Source organism: Solea solea, chromosome 4, assembly GCF_958295425.1.
Source record: "Solea solea chromosome 4, fSolSol10.1, whole genome shotgun sequence".
Classification (NCBI taxonomy): domain Eukaryota; kingdom Metazoa; phylum Chordata; class Actinopteri; order Pleuronectiformes; family Soleidae; genus Solea; species Solea solea.
In genome coordinates, this window is record NC_081137.1 from 12,595,488 (window position 1) to 12,621,448 (window position 25,961).

General features: G+C 40.2%; 2 protein-coding genes across 2 annotated transcripts; both read right to left on the reverse strand.

Annotated features, from left to right (window-relative positions):
• Positions 1-233: 233 nt before the first annotated feature.
• On the reverse strand, positions 234-8,321 carry pcolcea (procollagen C-endopeptidase enhancer a). The gene is made up of 9 exons (XM_058628433.1): positions 8,154-8,321; positions 4,829-4,937; positions 4,477-4,735; positions 3,562-3,686; positions 3,321-3,457; positions 2,201-2,547; positions 2,037-2,114; positions 702-872; positions 234-600 (listed from the first exon to the last, which is right to left on the reverse strand). Exons 1-9 carry the CDS (start codon positions 8,240-8,242, stop codon positions 470-472), a joined length of 1,446 nt encoding a protein of 481 aa, XP_058484416.1. The 5' UTR covers positions 8,243-8,321; the 3' UTR covers positions 234-469.
• A 9,916-nt stretch (positions 8,322-18,237) lies between these two features.
• vamp2 (vesicle-associated membrane protein 2) lies at positions 18,238-24,069 on the reverse strand. Its single transcript, XM_058627793.1, has 5 exons — positions 23,673-24,069; positions 19,490-19,589; positions 19,201-19,359; positions 18,513-18,564; positions 18,238-18,310 (listed from the first exon to the last, which is right to left on the reverse strand). Coding segments are annotated over exons 1-5 (330 nt in total). The 5' UTR covers positions 23,675-24,069; the 3' UTR covers positions 18,238-18,293.
• Positions 24,070-25,961: the final 1,892 nt, after the last annotated feature.

The window sequence follows — 25,961 nt, forward strand, 5'->3', positions numbered from 1 at the left end:
ACACTATAATATTGTTCTCATTTAATTCCAAACATGTATCTCCATGTTACGGGAATAATAGTCAGCATTTTTTATTATCATGATCTGCTCTTGAAAATAAGCTGTCCTGGTTACTTACAGTGCTATAACACATTCAATCCACTAGGTGGAGACAGAGGCCTGCATTTAACTTGAGTCTCACAGTTGGAGTGAGAGAGCTGACAGTGTGTAAATAATTATGCAGTCACGCCACGTAAGAGAGATATAAAAACCTTTATTCATATATAAATTACAAACACAAGGTTTGGTAGGTGTTTTAATGGAAAGATGTGTTTGTATAGCTTTTAAAATGATGGGGGAGAAAATGAAGTTATGTTTTACTCCAATGTTTGTGCTTCAGTACATCTGTATTTCACATTGAATATTCTGGATTTGTGTGTGAGTGTGTGTGTGTGTGATGATATGTCTTGGTCAGGACAGATGTGCAGGGTTAACACGGCTGGTTTTGGATATTTGTTAAAAGTTTGTGATGTGGGGCTTTGTAGGGAGCTGTGAATGCACCATGATGCAGGGTACCCTGTCCGTCCTCGTCCACCTGACCCATGATAATGTAGTCGCCGCCTTTATTGGAGAGAGAAAAAAAAAAAGATTGATCAGTTTTCTACAAATGATCTATCGCAAATTGAAATGTGAACATTTGTGATTCCAAGAAAAGCGCGTACCTCTTCGGAACAATGGGCACTTCTTGCACTGCGACACCAGCTTCACGGACATGGCTTCTCCCACTTGTGCTATTATCATTCGACCTGCCTTGTAAGTCCTAATAATGGAGATGCCAACATTGAGGGTCCCACGGGGTCCAGGGGCCAGAGAGGTCACCTTCCCAGTTATCACTAGACGAAAGGAAGACTCAGTCACAATACACAAACTGAATTTCTCACTGTTTTGTATGTCAGACATTCCCAGACACTGGGTCAGCATCCACAGAGGGATCACATTTCTTTGAAGGTTTGTTTTTCTGGGATCTTATATTTGCATTACTTCTCGAAACCACATGAGGGAGTTTGTTTATTTTCCACCAACAGTTTCAATCTATGATTTAATAGCCAGGAATAATGATTCTCTATAAGCACATAGTGCCACATCCTCCATATAAGCATGTGATGTGATTTCATGTATTTCTGTGAGAGCAGGTAACACGTGCAGATAAGTTGTGATTCATTTATCAAACACACATCACTTGAGTTTGTCTCTATTCTAAATAATAACGTGTTACAGTTACGTACAGTCAGAATCATGCAAAAATGACCCCAATTGATATTATGATACAATGGTTGGTTCAGAAAAGACAGCAAATTCATATCTTAACTCTGGAAAAGTTTGGCTTGTAACAAATCTGAGCAAGGTACCCAATTGCCATTGATGGGGTTAAGTGGACACTCTAAACCAGAGGTGTCAAACTGGTGGCCCGTGGGCCACATGCGGCCCCCAAATTGATTGCATGTGGCCCACCACTTACTATCATGTTATAATAAAAACATTGGCCGTGACCTTCTCTGCCTTAAACCACAGTGATAAAACAGATAGACTATACTACTAAATATGTTTGCTAGCAATATTTGTATTATAATAATAATAATAATACAACATTTAGTTGAAATTATCACATTATTAAATGTATTACATTCAACATGAAATGACAAAGCAAGCACTTTTACTTTAAAATTCGGTGAAATGTCATGAATAGCTTTATTACGACATCATGATGCAATATTGTGTTATAATTTTAAGCTCCCATTACACCCCGCTACGGAACAGCTGTTTGTTTTTGACACTGCTGCGCTAAATTGATCCCATCCACATGGGGCCACATCCAGTGTACTCCTAGTGGCTGGTTCCAAGTCCCAGATAAATGGGAGGCTCGTGACAGGAGAGGAATCTGACTTAAAATCTCTGCCAAATCAAATATGTTTCAACCCAGAGGGAGAGAGAGAGAGAGGAGCTGATAGGAAAAAACAAAAGTGAAAAGTAAAGAAAGTGAACAGTAGGAAACTTACCAAATTCACTGGCACAGAAACTGGTCTTGATGGTTCCATCTCTTTTACAGGCTTTGGCACACAGTGGATTTTGAGCCACTAAACACACAAAGGGTACATTAGATATTATCATATTCTGTTCATGGACACAACCAGTACTTGCACACACACAAACACACACTCACCAGGCCTCTTTCCATTTGGCCTTGGGACTACCGGCCTCCTGTCCTGGCCTGTGCTGTCTTGTCCGCGGGTCCTCACAGGCTTGACTGGTTTAGGTCTCTCGGTGGGCTCAGGGGGTGGAGGTGGTACATACTTGGGGGTGGGTACAGGAGGCTTCACAGTCTCTACTGGACGTTGGGGTTTCACTGCAGGTTTTCGGGGGATGGCTCTCGTTCCAGCTCCCGAGTCAACCGCTGTGATCTGAGAACCACGAGGGACGCTGGTGTAGTGGGCAAGGAATCCGTCGGATGGGACACTGAGGTCGGACACAAACTGGACCAGGAGCACGTTGCTTTTGCTAAGAAATGGTCTGCACAGGAGAAAGGTGGGAAATGATGGATTGTTGATTCAAAACTTGCGTTAGTCCAGTATGTAACAGTTTAGGATATTTATGTTTGTATAAAATAATCCTTAGAATAAGCTTTTTTATATGTACTTTAGGCATGTCTGCCATTTTGTGCCGCCGTGTTTCTACAGCTTCTTCGGTTTATTCCCACAGTCCAAAAGCATGCAGATTTGGGGATCTAAATTGAAAGTGTGAGCATGAATGACCCTCATGTGTAGGATAAAGTGGCAGAAGATGGGTGAGTGAGTAAGTGAATAAGAGGTTTGGTACAGCACGGTATTCTTAAAGTATATAAGGTATATAAGTATTCTTTAGTGTTTCCAAAGTAACCAGCCCCCTATCATTCCATTTTTGGCACCCTTCCCTTGGGGATACCAGAGTTGAGAACCATCACTCTCTTGTGACTAGTGTTTCTTCAACACTTGCGGTTCATTCTCATTCAAAGCTTGACATCTTGTTGGGTCAAACAGGCGACTTTTCTATTTGTCCTCTATTGTTGTGTCACTACTTTTTCTCAGTCTTTACCAGGGCTTTACCATTCCAAACGGTACCATACTGCACCATGACAACAAAGCGTGCGTGCTGACGACGACATAATTCATGCAGAGGCACTTGGCGAACAGGAGAATGAGTGCGGGAGTCCTCTGTTTGTCGTAGTATTCAGTCTCACCATTAGAGGTCACTCATTCTTACACACTGAACCTTTCATTTGCATCTTCAAAAATGACGTGACTCACTCTGGGGTCCGATCACCACAGTATTTTCCAATCAGGTGCGAATCGTGTTTCTCTCCGCCATTGTAGAACGCCACGTAGTCGAACCGACAATAGGTGTCGGCCTCCAGGACGAACTTATCGAACTTCACTTGGATTACCTGGTTCATGAAGAGAAACAAAAAGGTGGTGAGTGGTTTCACCATGTGGGCTGGGGTTCACAGTTTGGTCAATGAAATGTTCGCATGTCGAGTTTGCGGCCGACCATATCGGGCTCCACGGTGATGAGCCATGAGCAGCTGGATCCCAGCGGGTATTTCTTGTCTGGCCAGTTGGGCGTTGTGATCTCTCCCTGGGCTTTTGTTATCTTCCCGCCACAGAACTGTTGGTCTGACACAGTTTTGGAATACTCCATTAAGGATAATTGCCCACAGATAGCAACCAGTTGTTTACAAATCCTTTTAGGTTCACTAACTTTGAACTAAATTGCCATTTCACATGTTACATCATAGAGTTACACAAGCTGTGATTTTCTCTGTACTACTTTATCAAGGCCTAAACTCTAAACTAAGTCCTAATATTCCTTATTAGGAATGAATACTAATAATGATTATAATAATGAATAATAGTTAAATGATTGATAAATAATTGTAATTGTAACTTGTTAATTGTAACTTGTTAATACAGGTGCATTTTGGGTCGGGATCCTTGACTTAATCTTAATATAGGTGTGACAATATGGTAAAAAAAACTATCCCATGTGCTATGTGAAGCTTTTACTACTTAAATAATTCAGCATTAGCATTATAACATTTTGGAAAATCGTGGGTAGCATTTCTAAACATGATGTATTCCCTTAACCATTTAAAACTAATTAGTTAAAATGTCTGTGTTCTCGTGCCAATAACATTGTCTTATAAATGATTATAAAAAGAAAACGTTGATGATCTAAATGTCATATAGTTTGCAAATAACACCTTTTTTTGTGAGGCATAAAGGTCTGAACATTTTTATTTGATTATTCAAATGACTAATTATAAGTAGCTTTGTTGATTTATTATTTTTCAGTATGTATGTGTATGTGTGAGTCATTGCAGGCCTTCTTCTTTTTTGTAACATAATAACAAAGTGAAAAAAGGGGGAAAAAACAACATCATCACTCTAAAATGTAACTACATACCATCCACATATGGTTTGGTTCCACTGAAATAAGCCACGAACCCTCTCGCCTGAGTCTCCCCGTCCGACACCATCTCTAACATCATGGTGTTTGTGGTCGAAATGAGAGCGCCGGGCCGGAACGTTCCACAGAAGCGACCCAGTTTTTGCACCAGGTTGGAATGGCCATTGTAAACATCGAGATAGTCATAACGACACAGCGCGTCGGCCTCCAGGTCGAAAATGCGGAAGGTGAGCATGACCACGTTTCCCTCGGGTACCTGGGAACCAGAACGCACGTGAGTCAGTGGCAGAGAAAGACAGACGAAAGGGGCACAGTCAGCATTTAGAGATGCAAACTCTGACTGACTCACAGTGATACGCCAGGTGCATTTGCTGTTGGGTTTGTAGGAGCTCGGGAAACCTTCACTGCCAACAAAGCCTGAGTCTGAAACCAGGTCGCCTCCACAATAGAAGACAGGCCTGTTAGAAAGGAGATGGGAAGATGGGGGCAGGGGAAGACTCGTGAGAATGTCACAGTATTAAAGAGAGTGCATAAATATAACTATCTCAACTCCCACGGACAGCCGTTTAGTCGACTCTCTCCTACTCCTTCTCATACAGAGCCCCAAAATGCTCCGTATTTAATAAATATTTACTTTAAGAGATTGCAAACTGAGGCCAAAATTGCTCAGTAACTCAAAAATCAAAACATCTCTTCCTTGGGCCATCACTTACATATTAGACAATTTAATCACAGTTGTTGAGTTAAATATTATACAAATAATAAATACAGTAACAAAATGACTATTTTATATTGGCAACCGTGTGAAAAACACATTGAAATTCAGACAGGTCCGTGACCGATTGTATGCTTGTTATGCGTCAGCTTGAGGAATTAAATATTTTAAGGTTCATGGATGGTAGGATAATTTCGAATGGCACACAACACCAGAAAAAACTAGTGTCAATAAACGGAGGCAGACACACTACATTCAATAAATCAATTGTGCGTGGAATTGTACTTAGTGTTTGTGGGGGACATGGGAGCAAGATAAAGCAGCAAACATAGTGACTTCAGGGAACAGAACGTGTTCAAAAGCAACCTCTGTGGTTCAAAATGGTAGATTTTGAATTAGTTTTATTTGCACACACACACACACACACATTAGTGATAGAAACTGGCAACCAGTTACAAGCCCAAGTCCCTTCCACTTGGCCATGGGCCCTGAAAGTGGCAGTTGCCAAAGACTCCACAACACAGAACTTCACCTACACCATCCAGCCATCTGTTTTATTTCTTTATAAACACGTGGAGATTGAAGGTGAACGTGTGTCCATGAGCTGCAGCAGAGTCACAACAGTGGAGAAGGATCACATGACCAGGGGAGACGAGGCAACAACAACAGGCTGTAAAAACATTATACATGATAAATATCCAAGTGTAAGAGCGAGAAGTAGATAGAGTGTTCGCAAACCTTGGCTGAAGCTTCCTGTTTTGGCTTCTCTGTCCAGAACAAACGTATCCTAACTTGCATATCTGTCTTCAACTTCCTCTGTGCTTTCAGCCGTCTATATTTGAACACATTTCCACTGTAGACACGTGTTTCTTTTCTTCTAGAGGGGACAACTCTGAGAAGGGTAGTGAGGAAACGTTCCACCAGGCACGTAGATGTCAATCACGCTGGTGTCCACTCATACTGTACGTGTCATGCTTTATCAATGTTTTTTTATATTTATTTTTTTTAAATGGGAAACTAATTTACAAAATTGACATCATGTGCTATTGAAGAACACCAGCTATCCACACATTATCGTTTATCTTTAACGATTTTTTTTTTTACTTTTTGCAACAAGAGGAGTCACCTCTTATCGCCGCTAATTCATATATTCTTACTTACTGTTTAGCTTCAACTGCCATTTTTTGGTATTTGTGTATCAGGCCAAAAAAAATCGCACAAAAACATGAACACAGATTGCAGTAAAGCTAGCATATTAGTGACATTTTGAATTTGTCCTTTGTCCATTCTGACGTAATATCATACATTTCTTACATATATGTGTATATATATACATATGTATATATATATAGCATCTTTAAGAATAGACATAGAATTGTATAGGTGCAACTTTTGTTAAGTGGCTTAAATCTGGCTTTTCCACAACATAGTCCCGGCACGCCTCGGCATGTCAAGGCTCGACTCGACATGGTTTGGTAGGGTTTTCCATTACTATAGTATCTCCTCAACGTGGGCGGAGTCATCATAGATTTGTTCACAGTCACTGACCTGAAATACAGAGGACGGGGTTGTGATGCGGCTCACGATCGCGACTTTTAGCAGTGCAGTCACTAAATACACCAGACTCCTCTGTTAAATGTTGAGATGTTAGACATTTCCTTGCTAAATGTTGGAGATTAACACACATTTTTAAGGATTTTGAAGTATTTTTAACTGATCTACAGTTGTTTGGTTTGCTCGTGACTCTTCCAGTGACGACACTGACCAATAAGTGGACAGTATAGTATCGGCTCAGCTCACTTGGAACCTCGAGCAGGTACTAAAAAAAGTACCAGGTACTATCGCTAATGGAAAAGCAAGTGTAGAGTCGCTCCATGCAGAGTCGAGCCATGCCGGGACTGTCTTATGCTGGTTCTCGATGCAAGGAGTCAGCAGGAGGCACATACAGCAAAGTCAACGCTGACTATATATCAGTAGCTGATACAACCACACTTAAAATAAAGCCCCCATGATGTATCCTTTTAAAGACTAAAGTTAGGCTTCCAGGCAGACAGACACTGATGTAAGGTCTGGCTGAACAGAGAAACTTTTAATGATACATTCTAATACCGTTCTTTTAATTATGCATTTGAATAATCACTACTGTTTGTCATTTTAATGAGGGGGTGCCATGACAGAAAGATCACTCTGTATGCCGCTGCTCCAGAGCCACTGCAGTGAAGAAACATCGAGAAGCTGCAGCTCAGTTTTCACATGACGCTGACGAGCACATTTTTAAAGCCCCTAACAATTGTGTCACCATAAATTCCATTGCTTAAAACCCTCGCAGGGCTCATTTGGTCATTTCACAGTCAGAAACAATTCCTGGTTTCGACTGTTGCCAGTAGGACATTTTTATTATAACGCTTTTGGGGCCAAGATAAAAGTTTTTTTTCTTTGTCCTTTTTAGTCTGTGGTGTGGGATGTTGTTTTGGGATCATGGAAATGTAACTTGCTCAGCGGTTACAGTTGTAAGATACATGTGATACATGTGTTCTCCATCCCCAGCTCTGAGGAAGTCGACACGTACCGCCGAGAGACGTAAACACCAGTCAGGACCACTCAAGTCAGACGTGACGGAAAAATACTTTCCCTCGGAAAGGTCAGGTCATCAAAGTAAGTTTGCCGAACCCCAGCAAACGTCAGACGCCTCGTTGATTACAGCCAAGACGTCTGGAGGCAGAGCCAAGTTGCTCTGATTTCCCCCCACAAGACGAACTAAAAGCATTAACATCTGTGGCGGCTCAGCGTGGATGACATTTTGAGCCAGAATGACAAATCTGTGCCCGAACAAACAGAGGAAGGAATTCAGACTATTTGCTCAGTCTTAACTTGTAAGCTCTCCAACAAAGTAGTTTTGCTTCAGATTCACATACATGACAAGACACACACATTCTTCCCTCACTGCAACCTCACCCACCTGGTGTAATTGGTCTGCTGAGCCCTCGTCCATCCTAAAGTCAGGGACAGGAACAAGGAAACACCCCAGAAGCTGCCTCCGTGCATCATGATGCAGTGTGCACACAAAGTGTAGATTACTATTGAGAGGAGAGGAGAGGACGGAGGCAGGGCATAGGAGGTGAAACGCAGGGGGTACAAGGGGGAGGTAGCTATTGGGAAATGGGAGGAGAGAAGGAATAAGTGGGGAGAGAGAGAGAGTGAGGCAGATGCTGAATTACAACTGTAGTGAGAAAGAACCAATGTGTGGGGGGAGAGGGGTGGGGGGCGGGGAGGAGGAGGTTGGCGTGAGTGAGGAGGGAGGGAAGGAGAGGGTTTTAATTAAAGCCAGATGTTTTCTCCAGAATAGCCCTGGTTTCAATATACCAGAAAGGACTGTACCTTTTCTTTGCAGCAGAAGTTTCTAGTTCACCACGTGGTGGAAGGGAACCGTTGGAGGTTTTTTTTCCATCCTGTATAAGGAGTGTGTGTGCGCCCCCTGCTGGCCCCCCACCCACACCTTGAACTGTCCTATAAAATGTTGATGTATTTTGCTTTATGTCATCATTAGACCACCGGTTATGACAGAAGATGAAGCCGCGCTCCTCTGCACGTGACCAAACCCTCTTGACCTTTGTCTCTCTTAGGTGAGCCTGTGGTTGAAGTGGCTAACATCAGCGAGCATGCCTGTCCTGTTTTGACTCTCAGTGCAGTGGGCCAGCAGGGGGCATGCTCAGCTCACCGCTTTTACGTGAAAGAAGCTTGAAATTTGATTTGGAGGGTGATCAGCTGGCTGATGCTCACACGGGGGCAGAGGCTTTGAGGTCAACATGTCCCACAATAATACACTGAAAAAAACCTCTGTTTTGACTGCTTTAGTAAAAGAACCCAGACCCTGACAATAAAGTATCATAAAACAAACTACCTCTTTCCTCTGACTGTCTTTCCGTAAGCCCCTGGGGGCGTCTTTGGCTCCGTAAGACCTGAATCAGTCAGTGAGTCTCTCAGTTGCCCCCACAATTGGCTGATGCTCACATACTGTAGGGGCAGAGCCTGAGACTTTATGAGCCGTGGCACTCAACATGTTGGGCCTGGAATCTTCCACTGACTTTTGATACACGGAAGAAAAGAAATGTTTTAATGAATCTATTACTTTTTTTTTTTTGACTATGCAGGATTCAAAAGGCCCTGACAATAAAGTATCATAAAACGACTGTCTCTGCTTAAGCACCAGAGGCTTCTTTGGCTCCGTAACATCTGAGTCAGGCAAGAATAACACTCTTTCGGGGGGGGGAGTTTTCTATCTCAGTTTAGAGTCGACGTTGAGACATGCCTTTAGTCGACATCACACGGAGGCCTGCTGAGGGGATGCGTTTTAAATGTATGTTATAATGGAGACGCAGCACTTTGGTCAAAGCTCGGGCTGTGCAGGACGCACAGAGCAGAGCTATCACAGAGAGATGATGATGTTTCCAGATGGTGATGTATGACTTCAGCAATTAAGCATCACATGAACAAAAACACTGCCGAAATGAGCACTCTGTGGTCCAGCTGTGCTCTGTTTGTGTCAACTCCAAAGTCCTGATAAGAGGCAGCAGAGGCAGGAATGTAATCTGCAGGCCCTGCGGGTGGTGGGGGGAGCGAGGAATGGACGGGGGTCTGAGCGAGCGCAACTGTGGAGTCATCGCCATTACGTGTGGGAGTAGCTGTGACCTTTACACTTCGCTGGAATCCAAGCCGGCGGTGTACGTTTCTGCGATAACTTCAGGCAAATCCTTCAGGCTGGACATGCATTCCTCCTGAGGAGTCAGAGGGAAGCACAGACTGCATGTGACTGGTGAGAGGAGGGGGGAGATGGATGGGTGCCCGGCAACAGCAGCTAAAGAAAGTAGAAAAACCTATTTAAATGGTTTAAAATGGTCAGAAATACTGTTAGAGAAAGGCTAAGTGGTTTAGAAGCTACACTGTCATCAATCACACCCAGTTACACTATGTCTCAGATTCTCTCTCAGACTTGGAAACTGCTGAGAGAAGGTGACAAATCCACGCTGATTTCATAACAGGCCTGTACTCATCTGTACTCTGTAATTGTGGTTTCTCCCGACCTCACTGTCGGCAGTTTTTTAAAAAACAGGACAAGGTTTGTCTTTCAATTATGCGGCGCACTAGTACAGCAATGCACGAGCACTCTAGATAGAACCGTTTAAGGCTCAGAATGGATCTAAAAGTAAAGTATTCAATCAGGAGAGACTAAAAATGCACGGAATGAATGAATCATCAGGGTGATGATGAGATTGAAGGCATCTGGCCTGAGCAGTGAATACCTCACCACGTTGGAGCCCAAAAACTGGCGGTGATGGACTTTTTGATAATGAAGGATGGTGATGTAATGTGAAGACTGCGCAGTGATTGGCAGGCGAAACAGCAGCAGGATGATGGCGTTTGCAGAGACGATGTGTTTCGCTGCTCTATTGGACAGACAGGGAACAGCTGACGATCAGCTGACCTCTCAAACCGACTGCCCCCCAGGAAATTAGGGGGCAACACTTGAGCCTGCATGCGTTGGTTGAGTAAGAGGGGATGGAAACATGGAAACATATAGTACACAAACAAAAGATTAGTTTTCCTGAATGAACTGACACTAGAGCATCATTTAAAGTTACACTTCAGGTTGTTTCAATTGTGGTGATATAAGGTACTGTGCTGTCTAAGTTGTGTGCGACCAGCACACCTGCTTAAATCTATGTTATTTTAAGAATATGCCCCCCCCCCCCACAATTTAAATTAGATTAGATTTACAGTAGAATTAAAAGTGAAGTCTGTCTTGTGCACCAAATCCCATTGAGAAAAAAACAGCATGTTTAGCTTGTGAGGACAGAGGAGCACCAGGTCTACTGCTTGTTCATTTGCTAACTTTGTGTCACAAGGTTTCACACACAAGTCACCAAAGAGCGACTTCTATTTAAACTCCTGTGTGCCATGATGTAAACATCTTGGGTTTTGGGACAGAGAAAATGTGGTTTCAAAAGTGACATACATGGGTTTCTCGTTGGAAAAAAAAAACACACCTTCAAAAAACCCGGACTCTCCCTCTAACTGGAAATGATGGTAGCTTGTTTATAATTTGACAAATCCCACCAGGGGCAAGAAAATGGTACCAGAAGCATCAACATTTGTCATTAATTCCAAACAACCGAGCTGTGCTTGTGTCACTTAAATGCAGACGTCCTTAAAAGCTTACATAAACACCCTGTGTGTATGTTTTTCCACTATGTTTACACTGTGTACTTTTCTGTTCATCAGTTCCCTTCAGCTTTGGCACAAACGTACAGAGCTTAAATGCTGCAGGGTTGTTGTTTTTTTCTCTTTGTTCCAGAAAAAGTCTCAAATCAAATACATTGTGTGGAAATAGAAAAAAGCTGCTTGGCAATTCAATGACCCGCAAGAGAGGATATAACTCGTAATGTGCTCACTGCAGGCCACAGGGGTGGTGTAGTGGTTATGGTTAGCAGCCTCGCTTTTGCAGCAGGGTGACCCGTGTGTTTGTGTATGGGTTTACTCAGAACTCCAGGTTCTCAGGTTTCCTCCCACAGTCCAAAAACATGCAGATTCTGGAATGAGGACACAATGGACACTCTAAATTGACTGTAGGTGTGAGTGTGGGGGTGACCCCGCCTCTCCTCTGATCTCAGCTGAGATTGGCACCCCCCCCCCCCCTCATATGGAGGATAAAGCAGTAGAAGAGGAGTGAGTGAGTGAGTGAGTGAGTGAGTGCTTACTCACTACAGTTCTACAGTTGTCATGATGACACCTGGTGGTGAAATTGTGATACTACAGCTTCTCTTCGCTCAGACCTGTTCGATCTGCCCGACTGTCTGTATATAAAGCTTATAAAACGGAATATTATATGTTTTTGCTTCAAAATAACTCTGCAATTGACCTTTAAGGGTTGGCTGAAAATACTTCAAGCTTTATTCCTACTACTGTAAATGCATAAGGTGAGATTTATTTATTAATTACCTAAAAAAATCATTACACTTTTACTTATATTCCAGTAGGACTCAGCTTAAATTTATAATTCATGTAGTTATAGTTATATTTTGTGCCCCTCACGTTTGATTAAATTCTGCATGTATAACACAACTGTCTTGGCCGCAGTTCTTTCTTGAAAAAGAGGATTGTATCTCAATGTTGTCTTAGTTAAATAAAGGTTCATTTAAAAGACAGGCAATTTCTAAGCTATTCATTGAGAGTAATGGTTTTAAATACAGCCAGTAAACCCCTTTAAAAGCAGCCAGTGCTGGTGATGCATCGAGCATCTGGATTAATATGAGCTTCATTCAAATTCGGCATTTAAAATCTGTTTAATAATAGTGCATAATGTGTCTCTACATTAGTAACGCTTTGTGATGCTGCTAATGACCAGTGTCAAATATGAAGTTGTAATACAGTATGTGGTCATGTATGCAGTTTAATTATTTTGATTTAAAATTCCACAAAATGCATTAATTGAACTTGTATGTCACAGAATGTGAGCTCTTCCGGATTTCGATGACATTCTAAATGAGTCGCAATGTCTGGCAACCTCCACACAGTATGGATATCAAGTATTAAATAACATTAGCAGTAGGAAGATGGCATCAGTGTAACATTGACCTCTGGGACTGTTTTTAGCCTGCGTGTGCTGCAGGGCCGACATTAGAGGTTTCATGTTTCTCTGTGAGATCTGCACTTTTATAGCGTTGAATAAATCCTACACGCAGAATAGGACAACTATAATAATAGTAATAGGATAGTTGTGTGGATCCTCATGTGGAGGATAAAGTGGTAGACGATTGATGGAAGAATCTCAACTCCCTTTCTGAAACCTCACGTTTGCACTAGCAAAGTACCTGGTACCAGGTACTTTTTTTTAAGTACCTGCTCTGGAGAGGTTCTAAGCAAGCTGAGTAGGTACTATGCGTGACGTCGCCAGACTGCCGGCCACTGATTGGTCAGAGTGTCGTCACAGGAAGAGACAAGAATCAAGCCGAACAATGCCGAACTGTAGATCAGTTAAAAAGACTTAACAATCCTGAAAAACGTGGGTTAATCTCCCACAATTACCAGAGAACTGTCTAAAATCTCAATATTTAACAGAGGAGTCTGGTGTACTAGTCAACCATGCCATGGCAAGGCGAGCTGGGACCGTTGTGTTCTTTATTGATCGATAAGGCCCCCAAAAGTTCTCCCTACTCTACCTTTAAGTGTGTGTGTGTGTGGTTTTATGTGTGTAACATGACTACCAACATGTGACCAAAAATTAATTAAAGAAAGAGGTTTATCTTTGAGTTGGTAATAAATTTATACTTATTCACACAGGGTCAGATAAGGTTCCAGAATTGCATTCAAAATTGCATCTGATCCATAGTTGCACACCCACAGAGCACATGAAGCACACGCACAAAAGTACAAGTTGTCATAAGGTTTTTCCAATATACATATATTTCATGATGTTCATCAATATAATAAGACATTGATAGATTTACACAACAATTATTTTATGTACTCTGAATTTTTCATTCAGTCTCCTCTCCTTTACGTTGAGTCAACCTTATTTAGTTTTATAATCCCATACCAAATGACAGCACAATAAAATCTATCAATAAATGAAAGGAAAGGAGATAAATTAAATAAACTGAGCACGTTGCCCGTGGTCCCCTGGTCCTGTCCCTCCATGTGGGACCAGGCGAGCAGGGGCAACGTGGACCTTCATCCCAAGAACCCCCAGTTTTCCCCCCCAACGAAAAGTCTTTCCTCCAAAATAAACAGATTTCAAAGAAAAAATAGATCTTGTAGATACAAACAGCAAATCTGATGTAAACTGTAGAATCATTCGGGACAAATTGAAGGTAAAAAATACTCGTTTTTTTCCCCCCCCTTTTAACTTTCCATTTTCTCTACTTTTACCCATCAGTGCTTACACACAAACAATTCAGTGACATCTGGAGTTATTACTAAATTGATGAAAAAAAAAAAACAACGACAATATTTGGTTCACAGATAAAATATGTTAACATATATTAAGTTGAATATTGTATGTTTTAAGCCATCCAGAGAACATTCAGCGACTCATAAGGTTCCCTCCTCTAGCTGTGTTCATCCCATTTGGGGGTAACAGTTAAGTATCAAGGGCAAGATTCCCCTTTCTGCTCATTCCTCCCAAGTTTGAATCACAATTTTGTGCAATCACAGTTGTAATTCAAACCCTAAAAGAGGTTCTGAAACATTCTGGTAATCGGCATCTTTGTGTAATCACCGCCAAATGACCCAAACGCAGCTGAGATCGCTGAACGACTCTCGAGGACGGCACAAGACAATAGTCCCCATTGACTCGTGTTCCCCTCCCACCGGAATTGACGGGGGGAAAAAACCAAAAGTGCCATGGTGTGAAAACATATGCACACATCTTCTCATACAGACAGTAAAGCAACAGAAAAAAAGAGAGTGAGAAAGAGAGCACTCGCTTCATTTTTCACCATTGTGACCAAATTGGTTGAGCGCTCACAGGACAAAAAAAACTTGATTCATGGATAACAGAGGTCCTACCCCAAAAAGAACCACCTTTGTCATGATTTTCTATTGCCAAAACACACATTTTGCACTTTGATAATATGGATTTTGTCTTTATATTTGACTTGATATATGTACATATATCAAGTCAAATTGCTAATACCTTAAACCTGAGGATATAGGACCCCCTACCCCCCAAAACACCCCCTGTATTACAACACCAAACAATGCAGGCTTTTTTTTTTTGATTACATTTTTCTTGATTTATGTCTGCTGAAGTTATATATATATATATATATATATATATATATATATATATATATATATGGCTGAAGTGTGTCTTTTCTCTTTAAAACCTGGCCGCACTATGGAGACAGGAACAAAAAAACAAAGAGTTGTGCTATTATTAGTTATAGGATCATGTGTCTAAAAAACCTGTTGAAGCCATTCAGACCTGAATATACGCGGAGGGGAGACGATTTGAGATAGCGTTTAACTTGCATAATGGCACACTCACAAGTCAAAGTGGCACACTAAATAAATAGTGCGTAAAAAGTCCTGTAATTACAGATATAGTGGGTATTTAGAGCAGACCAGGACAGACTGAATAACCTTTTTTTTTTTCTTTTTTTTCTCCACTTGTTTTTGATGGCAGTTGGCAGCGTAAGCATGGAAATCTGGTCTTTGGTAATCTGCAGTTTACACCTTTTACTCTTGTTTTGAGGGAACACTATATAGGGGAGGGGGGAGAATGGGTGTGCACAGGTTGGGGTCCTCTCCAATAGTAGCGGCTGATAGATCTGTAACCTCTCTTGCTTGTGTACTTCAGTGGTCAAAGAAACAACGCGCCCTCACTCTTTAGAGATTTAAGCGGCCTAATCTGTCAGGATAAACTAGGGATATTCCCAAGACAGAGCTATTCTAACACACACACACACACAAACTAATGCACCTGCACACACTCAAACGCACACACACAAGCTGTAGGATTCTGAATCAGTGAGTCCAGTAAAGGGTTGGGAAGATAAGATATGTCAAAGAGAAGGCTACTAAGGCTTTACACGCCCCTTGATTAAAAATATTGCGGGTTATTTCTTTCTTTCTGGTGACTGTAGAACACCCAAGTTCAGATTTTGCCCTCAATTTATATTTTAATCCTGCAAAGCCGGAGCTGAGTTGGTACCGTGTAAATATCGACTATGAGATTGAAAGTAAAATCAATTCTAATCCCTAATGATTCCTTTTAGGGTTAAGGCCATGGTTTGTTTCGTTTTTTTTAAATCAAGGCCTTAGATTGACAGATGATTGAAAGTGGTTGCTCTCCTGCTCATCAAATTTGAGGATGCCACAGGAAGTAAACGGATTAACCAATTAAAGAAATAACCGCAATAACAATAGAAGCCTGTCCCTTTGTCGTTTGGCAGTGTATAACACATGGAGCTGAATTACAAAAAACACAGCAGACACGAGGCCAAGAGGAGCTGTCGGCAGACGCACGTTCTCTTCACCGGTCTGTTTCACACAAAAATATACTATAATAAAAAATAGAATCTATTGTATTTTAAAAAAGAAAGAAAAGAAAGCCATAACTATAGGGAGAAACACTGAGACAGAACCACTGCACTAGCATAACACTCTTCTTAGGAATGCTACTTTCTCTTGTCGTTGTTAACAATTGCTTCTGATGTTAGCAGTTGAGTTAGCAGACTGCTAAAACCTAAATGTCAACTGGGAATTTGACATTGGGCCCCGTTTCCTGGATTTGCAAATAAGGCTGAAGTGTCTCTTCTCTTCTTTTCTTTTTTTTTAATTACTCTTGAATGTGCTCTTTGTGTGGAGAGGTTTTTCTGCAGGAGGATCTTCTTTGGCCAGGCCACTGACCAGCCAGACAGCGCCATCAAAAACAAGGTCATTTGTGCAATTTTTAAAATCCCCCCCCCCCCCCCGGATACAAACTAAAAGAGGTGAGAGTGTGTTTGACTGGAAACTCTCTACAGCTCTGAACAGAAGTGACTGGAGACTAAAGCAATTTTATTTTTGCAATGGCCCCTGACTCTGTCCCCCGGCGTTAGAATTGTTTTGTAAGCACGTGTCCACCTATTAACTTTAATGACATCTCCACAGTATACTGCAAGTTGTAATGTTAGATATAACATCACTGATATTAGAAAACAAAATTAATAATATTAATTTGGACAGACTTCAGGTGTAATCCTGTCTATCCACGACTAACCTTTACAGCTATTTGCTATCTTTTTTTTCTCCTATGGTTTGTTATTTTCGACACAAGTTTCATCGCATGTATTTTTTTTTTTTTCTTCAAAGATACTTACACTTACATGTGCTACAGTAAGAGCGTTTGCACTAGACTGCAATGAAGGAATGTTTTCGAAATAAGACACTACGTTAATATTTAAATAAAAAAAGGAAAAAGAAACCATCTACAGACATTGGTCCATCAGAACTACGGCAGTTTGGAAAGTATTCCGAGAAATCAAGGTGTTGGAGCATGCGGAGAAAAGACAGAAGAGCTGTGGCTGTGGTGTTAAAGAGCTTTGAGATGATGGTTAGTAGAGATTTCGTCAAAAAGAAATGTGGAATGAGAAGTAACCCCCGATAATGGAAGTGTTGCATGGAAAGGACTGGAAATGATGATTAGTTGGGATTAGTGTAACAGTTCATGCATTATTTGTATGGTGGATCAATAACAATGAGCACTGACTCTCTGAGGAAGCCATAAAAGATGCTAAGACTTGAAATGTGGAGGCATAAAATTATAGAAATCTGAAGCTTGAGTCGCAGTAAGGTGGGAAATTTTAACGGCAGCTTTGTTTGTTGAGGATTCGCTCCAGTTTCTGCAGCTTCATGACCTTTTCCTCATTTCAAGTTTTAGACCTCTGGCTTTTTTTTTAAACTGTCTTAGTGGACACAAGTAACACAGGTGCATCTGAAAAAGGTGCTAGTTTTAGCATTAATTAAATGGAGACCAAATCCACTGTGCAAAAGAACACACACCAAAGAAGAGAGAGAATCAGCCGAGGCCCGACAGATGGTGAGAACATGCAAGATGCACACGTTGATTAATAGGCAGTAGTTAACGCTGAAGCATACGTGAAATTAATACAAAAAATTAAAAAATACAAAATGCACACACACATACACACACACACACACCTACAAAACAGTATATATCAGAATAAAACTCTACAAAGAACTATATATTTATATTAGTTATGTAACAATTATCGCCAATCGTTTCCTTTTCTGTTGTTGCATCGTCACAAGTGTTTGGTTCTCGTTATGGCAGGTTAGAAAAGCCAAGAGTACCCAGAAAGGAGACAGGGCCACATACTCACAGGACAAATATTGACAGGGGTCCAGAGGGGGAGGTGGTGGAAGTGTGGGGAGCCACGGGGCCCTGAAGGGTTGAGGGGTGTTATATCGAGGCTAATCAGGGAGATACATACATATAGTAAATTAATTATCTGTGGTTAATTTTGTCATCAATTTGAGGGTTGTTTTTTTTTGTGGCAAGGATGTTGGGATCAGACTGGGGTAGGACAGACTCTTCTTAGGTGCTGAAGTACACTGTAAAAAGAAAGACAACAGGACATAAAATCACTTAGAATGCAGTGTAATGCAGTCTGATGCAGTCACATCAGTTTTACATGCAGGTTATAAATCCTGTTCTTAAAGCACTGTGTACTCTGTATGTGATATTTTCATATAGTTTTAACTAAATAAGCTTTTTAATTTACATGCCAACAAAAGGTTTAAAAGGATTTCTTACCAATAATGACGATGAGGACAATCACGCATATCACTCCCAGGATAATCATCATCTGTAGTCAGTAAATGTTCAAAAGAAGTTGTTAGATATGCTGATGATATTACACTGTTTGTGCAATTAGTCTCACAGAAATGTATGCTAATGATGTTATGCTCATTTTTCTGTCAGTGGGATGGTGCAATCTCACTGAATGCAATGTGAATTTTCCATACGGTAAGATTGCGTGAAAAGTCAACGCAAAGACGTAAGTAGATTTGAATTTTGTGTGAACCCCACGATGCAAAATTTGCGCCATTCCCTTCGTTTGCTCAAGTTGATATGCAGTATTTGAACTTAAACTAAAACATTCACATGTCTGGGGAAGCCAATTGTCCCAGAGTTGTGTCAGAAGATTGTTGCTGTATACATGTGGGGTAATCAAATGTAAAAGGTAAGAAGGGAGAGGCAGAAAGGGAGCAATTCAATTGTAACTACAGTAAATTCTGAAAACATGTGTGTGTCACTTGATTCAAGGTGTTTGTCGCAAGTTACTATGAAAAAATGTAGCTCGAGCATAACCACAAGGTGAGTAGTTGCAATACAAACAACATTAATGCGGTAATGCAACATGAAAAATCGCTTTACAAGGGCAGCTTTTATATTAACAGACATATTAACCGTTTGGAAAAGACCATCTGCATATCCTCACCTTGGCATTCTTCCACCAGTATTTATTCTTCAGTTTTGCAGCGCTAGTCTCAAACTGAGATGCTCCAGCCTGCAGGGCGTCAGCCCTGTCGTCCAGTTCTGACAGCTTCTGATCACGCTCCAGAACCTTGTCCACGTTTACACGCATGATATCCACCACCTGGAGACACATACGGACTCAGCCCTCATTTTTTTCTAACCAAAACTATAAAATGTCGAGATTTAATCCCATTTGTTTGTTAATTGCCTCACAACATGATTCTGTTTGATTTCTGTAGGAGTGGACTCACCTCATCCACTTGTGCCTGTGTCTGCTGCAGACGGCGGTTGCTGGTGAGGTTGGGGGGCTGATTCCCTCCCTCTGGTGCAGGGGCTCCAGCTGGGGCAGACCTATGAATAACACAAATATAAATGTTAAGTTAAGGATAAGAGATACAAAATCAAATGTTGCCAATTCCACTTGACATATGTTTAACATTTTATGTTAAACGTCTTTTAACTAATGTTCAAAAGACATTCTAGGGATTTCGTTTGATTACATTACAACATGCCAATATTATTAAATTAAATGAATCCATGAAATCCATTAGCTGCATAAAATTGGGAGTACAAATCTAATAATGCAGATATATCATTTTCAATGTGTCACTGATGACCCTGTTGTGTTATACTGGGTGCACTTGGTATGCTGGGGGAAAGGTTTAGTTAGTGTTAATGACATTATAGTCTGATCAGTGTGAATTTGTAGAATTACTAAAAACCCACTGTTTGAAAACCAAATGTGCTATATCACAGAGAATCAACTTGCCATGTCATGTTGTATTGTGGTTGACACAGACTTCATCTTTTGGATGCAAAATGAACCTGTAATGGCCGTGAGCAGCAGAGAGCTTAAGTGAGAATGTCTTTGACCACTGAGAAAGTGAAAGCTCCTTTCACAAATGCATCAGCAAACACAATTACAGTGATGTGTAAAACTGTGAGATCATTCATTTTGAATGGGAAATCTTTTTTCTTATTATTATTTTTATTGTTTAATTTTACAAAGTCTTGTTCGGTAAAATTGCTTCTGCTGCCTGTATTTATTCTTTATGTATCTGTATAAACACTAACACTGTTGATTGTGATGATCTTAAATAATTGATGAAGAATGTGAGTAACAAAAACCTCTGTTGAGTGACAAACCATATAAACCACATGTCGTGCAGACAAAGGTTAATGATCCACCTTGACAAACAGGATTGGCAGAATTTCTACATGACTCAGATTCAGCAAATAACCATTATAAGCTTTACTTATTAACATTATAGGATGACTTTTATGGCAAATTTTTCTGTGATATGCACATTAACATTAAATGTTACTAAAAGACCAGGGAAGTCGTTAAAAGGGTATCAATAAAATCATATTGATATACCATATGTTCCTTATCATGTAAGGATTGTTAGCAGCACAGGAATCAAACATAGGTCTATACTATGGACACCTGCTTAATGATATTTCCTACGGAACCAGAAAGGCTGCTGACACTTGTGCACCATTAATCACTTGTAGATTCAAGTTAAACACGATAATGTGAACATTAAATCCTGCATGTCTTCACTAAAATGCAGTTACAACTACACATAAATAAAACAACCATAAAAAACAGTATAATTGATTATGGACCTGAAGACCTAACATGCATAATTTAGCATTTTATGTTGATATTTAGTGTCTATTAACAATTGAAATAAAATGTTATCCTCTGTAACTTTGTGCTATGTAACAAATATGCCTACTCTACGCCTGTGAAACAAAACTCTGTATAAAGGTCACCTTTACATGTTCACACATGACTAATCCTCTAACAACAACAAATCCTTCTGAATAGTTGGCTTAATGGTCCTTATGGTCTCTATCAGCTGCCGACCTGCCCAAACATAAACTGACATATATTTATATGCATACATGTATCACAAGTATCACCTATTAAAGAAATTGTGTATGAATGTAAAATATCCATAATGTTTTATTTTGTGGGATTAGTGATTATTATACAGTCTCAGAATTAAGATATGTGGATGTCTGATATCCACTTCGGCTTACTTGCCACCGTATTTATACAAAGTGTAACATGTGAAGACATTCACACTATTCTTGAGCGGTTTCTCACCAGTTTGCACATTCTGTGAATACAATCTGCTGTGTGTGATGGACAGATGATCTGGAAGCTCCAGAGGAAGGTGGGCTAACTGATTATAATCAACCACTCTAGTCAATAATCTTCTTTTAGTTGAGACACTACTTGGTTTCATGACATGTTAAAGTTTACAGCACTCACTTCTGGATATAAGTTGTGCAATCAAAAGATAATGCTAGAAAATTGAGAACGTGTCTCAAAATTGCAAAGACAACCATTTGAAAACCATGTAGCCATATTTTTTTTGGGGGGGGGGGCTAACTTCCTATGGATTTGAATGTGGTGACAGCTACTCAGTTTCATGTTGTTTTTGGATTTACAATTCTGTTAAACATCCCTTGAAAGCTAAATTGAACCCTCTTTCAAACAAGAACACATACAATACTACTACTACTACTACTACTAATAATAATAATAACAATTACAATAGCAATAACAATATTCCCTACAAAATGTGAGTGCACCACCAATGTCAACCCTTTAAAACGAGAGTGTTTTGAAAAAGATAGATATATAGATAATATTGTCATAACATTACCACTCTTTTAAAATGTTTTCAGTACTACCACGGCAACTTATACTACTAATAATTATACTATTACTACTACTAGCACTACTACTACTAATACTACTAATGATAATAATTAAAATAATAATTTAAAATCTACTACCACACCTACTCAACAAAATTCAACCCTCTTAAAGAAAGTAAAGATAGATGACAGATAGATTACTATCTAAAGACTACTACTACTACTAATAATAATATTTTTAATAATAATAATTGGGGTCCACACATCCATTCCTTTGGGTGTAATGGATGTGTGTTTGGGCTAACGGTGTCATGGAAAAGCCCAACGTCTGGTTTTCAGCACTGGACAGCGACATTGCAGAACTGGACAGCGCCACAGCAGCGTCTGCGCTGCCTCTCCGCACGATTCTCTGCTAGATGCCACTGAACCTTGTAGGGATCCTTGTTGACCCACAATACTTTCGTGTCTGACACACTAGGCCTGGCCTCATTTCGCACAATGTCCTGGAGAACATCACGTTTCACGACGACTATGACAGGCCTGTCACATAAACTGGAAGCCTCTTATATGCATGCACCTACCACTAAACACAGGGCGGGGAGGTTCCTACCGGGAGGAGGAGGGGTGGATTTTTAACACTTGGATGATACTTAAGATGTTGGTGATAAACGTTGCTGTAACAGGTAACATTGGCAATGTAGCCAATCTTCAATGATATGTCATGTGTTGCAAGGCTATTTCAACGTTCTAGCTGCCTGCTTGTGCTCAAAGTGGTCCCTTCTAGTCCACCACATTGAAAAATGTACACCATATGAGGTTGAAAGAGCAAATAAGTGTAATTCTAGTAAGGATTATTTGGCACTGAGGGCACCAACAGCCCTGGATGTGGTGAGATATGCAGCTGTCCGCCCTCGCACGACAATCGACGACATACAGTAGGAGGCTAGGCTATCCCCACCCCCAGCTGGAGGCTGAAATATCACCTTAACTGGGCCTGTAAGCCCAATTTAGAGACAACCGTGGAAGATTCTAGGAAAACATTCAAACAGAATTCGTCGAATAATGTCGAAGCTTTAAGGGTCCAGTAGGTTTACATCATGTAAAGTACCTGAGACAGCTTTGTCCAACATGGTGCCCTTGTTGTTTCTAGAATTAGCCTCGTCGTCACCGGCGGGTCAGATATATTAAACCCCGGAAATGAAAAAGGGGATTTAACTTACATCCAAGTGATACAGGGATAAATTGGTTTCAATTAGCTCGTGTGTGACCGTTCAGATACGCTGGCTGTCGTTTTCAAATCAAACCAGTCCAAACTGGAATTGTTAAAAAAAAAAAAAAAAAATGCGTGCGTGCTTGGTGAAAACTAGCACACGACAGCACGAAAGGGACTCGTTTACCGTGTGAACACGAAAGAAAACGCTGGTAAATGTGTCCTTAATGACGGATAAAATAATAATAAAAAAATAAAACAGGTGCTTGCGTCTGCTTCAAGGTTAGGCCGTTATAGCCTCAGTCTAAATTTACGTTCGGGTGACATTACGAGAAGAGGACAGCAAGGGAAAATATATAAATTAAACTCGCTTTTTATTAACAGTGAAATAAATAAAATGAAATAAAAAAAAACACAGTCAGCGTTTGGTGGAGAGACAGAAATAGACCCATACACATGTACAGACAGGGCTTTCAGGCATCACTCGTGGATTAAACTGCATTAATACGTCTTGTAAAGAGCCTTAAACAATATTATAGTTGACTTACATTTTCCTGGTAGCGCTGGTTCGACGGCTGGGTTGAAAACGGAACTGGAAACGTTAGCACGGACCAAAGTGAGTGTCAGATGGATGTGGCTTGCCTCCTGCGCTCCTCTCTAGCCTCTGGCACCCTTTGCTTGGTTATTGTGGCGTTTCCCTGCCTATATAGCCGAGGAGGAGCACTGGCTTCTATAACTCCCACAGAGACGCGTCCCTTCGCGACAAAACCTCCTCTCTTTTATTTGGGAAAAATAAATAAATAAATATATATATCGTCTTTCTACGTCTACTTCTTGTCCAGCTGGAGGCTGATATATCGGCGCCCGGCGCTGTCAGAATCCGTGCGGGTAATGAAGGTGTAATAAACAGGCGCCTGGATTAGCTGCACAAAGATGGCTGCGTGACGTCAATGGCGGCAGAGTTTCATGTTGAGAATGAGTGTCCGCCCCGGAGACTTCAAATAGCGGCCGTGATGCTGGGCACAACAGCTGCGTTTTGATCCACAGTGGCTTTTATGTGACTGTGTGTGTGTGAGTGTTTTCTTCACAATCGCGACATGTCACGGTCACGTTTGGCTTTAGAAGCTGGTCTGAAGGAGCTTGTTTTGATGGAGAGTTTCTATGTGTCAACAAAATGGCGTATCCTCCAAAGGGGGTGTGGCGAGCTGAGCGGTAGTTGTCAGGATGACAGGTTATCAGTAATATAACCTTAGGTACCGTATACAATTACTAGGTTTTATTAATTATAAAGATACATAATAGGCCTACTGTATAAGGCTGAATAGTAGCCTATCATTCATAGTAATGTATACTTAAATACACATTTAAGATATATGTATATATGTAAAGATATATACATATCTATACATATATATGTATATATGTATATATATACATATATACACACATACATACATATATACGCATATATGTATACATATATACATATATACAGATATATGTATATATATATATATACACAACCACACACACACATATGTATATATATACACATGTACAATACCAGTGTTGTAATGAAACAAAGTACAAATACTACTTTGTCTCTGTACTTAAGTACAAAATTCACATATCTGTACTTTACTTTGTTATTTATATTTCTAGCAACTTTTACTTTTACTCCACTATATATTCCCATAACTATGTTTGTTACTCGTTACTACCAAATAAAATCAGAAGAAGAAGAAGAGTTGTTAATGGTCTGACTTTATATAGAGCTCGTCTAGATGAGCTGCTTTACACTACAGTTTTGCCATTCACCCAGTCACACATCTTTCATATCCACTCACACGCTTCAACATGAGGTTCAGTGTCTTGCTCAAGGACACATATAGACTAGCAGAGCCAGGAATTGAACCCACAGCCTTCCAGTTGTACCACTGAGCTGCCGTGGCTCAATCCTAACGACTCACTTTTTTTTATACATTTACTTTAAAAACGTAAGTACATTAAATGTCATATACTTTAAGACTTTAAGTAATATTATTAAAAAAATACTTCTACCAAAGTTATTTTCTGGTAAGATATACTTTTACTCAAGTATCCATTTTAGGCACTTCATACAAGATGGTATAATACTCTATAGTGATTCATAGTATTGCATCCTTACTTTTACTTGTACTTAAGTCACATTTGATTAAAAATAGTGGTATTTTTAGAATCAGAGTTCAAATCTCAGCAGAATCTAGTTTATTATTAACCTTTGAGTTTGTAGCTTCTATACTTGCACTGTATACTTAATTAGCAACAATGCTGTGACACAATTAACACATATGATGACACACAAGCCTTTCTCTCCTTTTGTCGCCATCCCTTAATTTTCAATTCCCCATCCGCTTTATTGCACATGACCAAGAAACAGATGATAATACTAAATTTTGATCCTCTGGGCCTTTCCATCAGCACATTTTGTAACATACTGTTCATTATTTTTAAATACTGAATTATTTTTAAAACATTCACACGTGGAAAAAAAATATTTTAGCTACTTAACAAAATTTATACCTGCTTAAGTAAACTGCATTTACACATACAAGGAATACACCAAACACACCAAGTCAAATTCCTTTTATGTGTAAATGTACTTGGCAATTAATACCGATTCTGATTTTGATTCAGATAAAGTCGACAATATCTGTTTGTTTTGTAACGTCAGTGCCTCCCATTTGCAGCCTCAGTGTTTCTCTGATATCAGATCCTATAGTTAATATTATTTGTTAGATGTAACAGAGTCTAAAGAGCTTAAAAACACAAGCCACTGATCAATTGTCTGTCATTTA

Coding starts and splice junctions, on each gene's coding strand:
- pcolcea (XM_058628433.1), bottom strand. CDS start 8,242: ATGATGCACGGAGGCAGCTTCTGGGGTGTTTCCTTGTTCCTGTCCCTG. Junction 4,736..4,828: donor AATGCACCTGGCGTATCACT/GTGAGTCAGTCA, acceptor TCTGGTTCCCAG/GTACCCGAGGGAAACGTGGT. Junction 2,548..3,320: donor TGTGGTGATCGGACCCCAGA/GTGAGTCACGTC, acceptor TCTCCTGTGCAG/ACCATTTCTTAGCAAAAGCA.
- vamp2 (XM_058627793.1), bottom strand. Junction 19,360..19,489: donor CACAGGCACAAGTGGATGAG/GTGAGTCCACTC, acceptor ATGTGTCTCCAG/GTGGTGGATATCATGCGTGT. Junction 18,565..19,200: donor ACTGGTGGAAGAATGCCAAG/GTGAGGATATGC, acceptor TACTGACTACAG/ATGATGATTATCCTGGGAGT.